Source organism: Diachasma alloeum, unplaced genomic scaffold, assembly GCF_001412515.2.
Source record: "Diachasma alloeum isolate Michigan unplaced genomic scaffold, Dall2.0 Dall_scaffold_00257, whole genome shotgun sequence".
In the NCBI taxonomy this organism is placed as follows: Eukaryota; Metazoa; Arthropoda; class Insecta; order Hymenoptera; family Braconidae; genus Diachasma; species Diachasma alloeum.
The window spans coordinates 13,769-17,028 of record NW_021680402.1 but is presented as its reverse complement, the minus strand read 5'-3'; the positions used below and the strand labels follow the sequence as shown (position 1 = coordinate 17,028).

Sequence of the window (3,260 nt, the reverse complement as noted above, 5' to 3'; positions counted from 1 at the left end):
TTTGCGGTTTGTCGATTCCGCGTTGCTAAAAATCGACTGGCGCCCTAAATACACGAAATAAGGATTGGATGAGCTGCTGATTGTCCCCGAAGTCCAGTGTTAGCGTTATGGTTTTTGGCGTTTCAGACTTGTCGGATTACGAGAACGAAGGTAATGAGTTGGCCGTGTTTGGATAATCGAGACTTCTGGGTTAGGGTTTATTGAGTATTTGTTGAGGCCAAAGAAAAATCATTACAGTATGTATGTATGTATGTATATGGATGTGTGTGTATATATGTGGCTGATGTTTTTTTTACATTTTTTCGATAAAAAAATTAAGCATGTTACCCTTTATCCTTTTTTTGTTTTATTCTTTTTTTATGGAACTTGGAGTTGATGGGCCCTTTCATCTGCTACCAATTTAATTTTAACCGATGGTACAGTTTCCAGAATTTTGACATTTTCTGAAATTCAGCTTTGTCAACATAGCTAAAAAATTTGCCCAAATTGATTAAATTTCGACTCAAAATACTCCTTTCAATCTTATCCCGACCGAGTATGAAGATGATGGCGATCGCATTATCAATTTTCGAATTACAGGCGTAAGAAAATCAAATTATGAAATTAAAAAAGACCACTAAGGGTCACGAGGGTCAGAACTAAAGGTCACAACAGCCAGAAATAAAGCTTGGGAATAAAAAAAAAGAATAAAGGTAAAAACTAAGGGTTACAAGAGTCAGGCGGACCAAATTAAAAATGAGGTCCGGAAATAAAGGTCAGAATGAGGCTGAGAAATAATGTTTAGGCATTGTAAGTCCATAAGATGCTTATCTACAAAGGAACATCTGTTAGGAAATAAATTCCTAATTGATTAATAAAAATGACTAAGTTATAAAAAAAGGGCCATTATCCATTTGTTTTTGCTTCCGCATGGAAGCTTTATCAGCGTGAGTCTTTTTTAATTTCTTAATTTTAGGAGGAAAATGGAACATGAGAAAGAAGCGTTTTCTGGAAATTGATTTCTTGTGATCTGTGCACATTATGATGTTAATCACGAAATAAGGTAGCAGGCTGTGTCGATAAAAATAACTATGAAATGAATAAAAAATGTTATTACAATTATCAATTTTTTGGTTTTTGTTTTCTTTCCGGCTCTGCGGCATAGACGAGCGAATAATTTAAAAATATGATTAGGATTCGAAAATTCCTGAAGTTTCAAAAAAAAAAAAATTATCCGATAAGGGGCGTAAATGAGAATCAGGTTGAAATCAACGTTTGAAGTTTTATTTTTCGATTTTAACCATAAAATTGAAATGGTTCATTTACGCAGAGCGCCATTGATTGAATCACGGGATCTTTGGTATTCGAGAAAACTCTTTTGATATATAATAGGCATTCGCCAGAAACAAAAAAAAATGAAAATTTTGAGGCCGGAACTGCTTACGATATTTGGTAGAATGGCCCATATTTGATTTTCTTTGATATTGGGTGGTTTTTCGTCCCAGTAAATTCTTTTCTCAACTTTATGCTGAAACAGCGTTTATTTGCATAAATCAAAATCAATTACTATTTGTTTTGTAAACATAAATATTTCAATGCATACAAGTCATTTACCTTCTTCACAAGTATGAACAAGTGTTCTATTGAACTTTTTAAATGTCAGAAAATCATCATCAAGTCTCCTATCCCGATTTCCATGTTTACTCAGACAAAGAGGGCCAACAGCAGTAGGTCTAGGTCGCCCCCGCCTGGTAAACTCAACCCCAGCCAAAACTCTGACCTGACTCTGTGCCCCATCGCTGAGTCTGTCATACCCCCCATGCGGTTCATCGGTGATGATCAAGGGGTGGTATTGATTCGCGCTGTGAGGATTGTTGCCTCCATGAACTCGAAAACTGTAAGTCAGTCCTCTCCGAAGATACAACTCAGGAATGAGTTGCCCATTGATGTACCATGCCAACCCGATTGACGTCTGTCCTGTGATGCCCTGGTAACCTCGCTTCCCTCCAGAAGGTCCTATCGTCGCTTTGAACGTTCTGATGCTCCTGTCGAAGATGTCGGATTTCTCCCAAAGGTCCTGCAACTTTCGATTCGACTCGGTGAAATCTGTACAGGTGTTCTCGGGCTCTTGACGGTTAAGATTGAGCATAAGATCGGATTTGGGGTAATAATCGTGAAAGCTTGGTTCTTTGTTCTCATCTAAACGACCCAGCGCCCATATTACGTAGGCGGGACGATCGGTTGGGTATTCTTTATCTCCGGAGTCAGCTGCAAAGGATAATTCGAATAACAATTTGAACTTCATGAATAAGAAATGGTTACATATTGAGTGCGTTTCGGAATCAACTACCGTAGCTGCAGTCAAGCAAAATTGGATAGGGTTGCAGTACTGTTACTGCGACTACCTTGATTGCGAAACGCACCCATTGAGGGGAGAATACTATGAGTTTTCACAGCCGGGGCTATTGGAATGAGATTTCTCATACCTTTGAAGGTCGATTATATATCTCTATAAACGAATAATTGGTGCGAAAAAATTAATGGTTCATTGTTCGTTTACCCCGCAGACGTTTAAAATGTTGAAAATAGTCCACAGCCTCCAATTTTTGAGCTACCGTGGTTTCTTTTTCAAAATTTTGTGAAAAAATGTGTATAATAGCAATTACGAATTAGTTTTTTAAAATTCAACTCCTACACAGCTAATTTTGTTATTTTTGCTTCCGAATGGAAGCTTTGTAGTCGTTCAAAATTAAGTTTCAAAATTTTCGTGTCAGGGTAACTAAATATGATCTAAAAAGTCTAAATATGCGATTTTTAAATGGTGTATGTATTGTAACATGATAAAAATCATGTTCCTCGCCTGAACTGACCGCGGATCATGGGGGGAAAATTAGTATTTTTACCCCGGCGAGGAGTCGGATCACCCAGGGCCACAATTGTCATTTTCTTTATTTATTTTATTTACTCTTTCTTTTATTATTCTGTCAAATTCTGTCGACCGCGCTCACCGTGGGTTACGCGTGAGCTTCGCGACGAGGGGAGTGGAGCGGAGCATCGGAAATGGCTACAAGTCGGTGCTACAGCAGATGACGAGTAGCACACCGTCGAGCACACACACACTGAGTCTGGGAGACACACCACGAAGGACGCGAGAGACGATCGATGCACCCCAGCAGGCATGTCAGGTCCCTACGTGCGAACCCCCACTACCTCAACGATGGATCGGTGGCGCAAGGCCACCCAAGAAAAAAACTCATGCTGTGGCATCAAGGGACCCGCGG

The 3,260-nt window shown here is 39.3% G+C and overlaps 1 protein-coding gene across 1 annotated transcript in view; it reads right to left on the bottom strand.

The window, feature by feature from the left end:
• Positions 1–2,463, bottom strand: part of LOC107037622 (protein Skeletor, isoforms B/C) — a 43,166-nt gene extending 40,703 nt beyond the window's left edge. Inside the window, exons 1-2 of the mRNA XM_015256264.2 lie at positions 2,403–2,463; positions 1,594–2,247 (exon numbers count right to left, since the gene is read on the bottom strand). Coding sequence (XP_015111750.1) covers positions 1,594–2,247; positions 2,403–2,463 — 715 coding nt within the window. The remainder of the gene's footprint in view (positions 1–1,593; positions 2,248–2,402) is intronic.
• Positions 2,464–3,260: the final 797 nt, after the last annotated feature.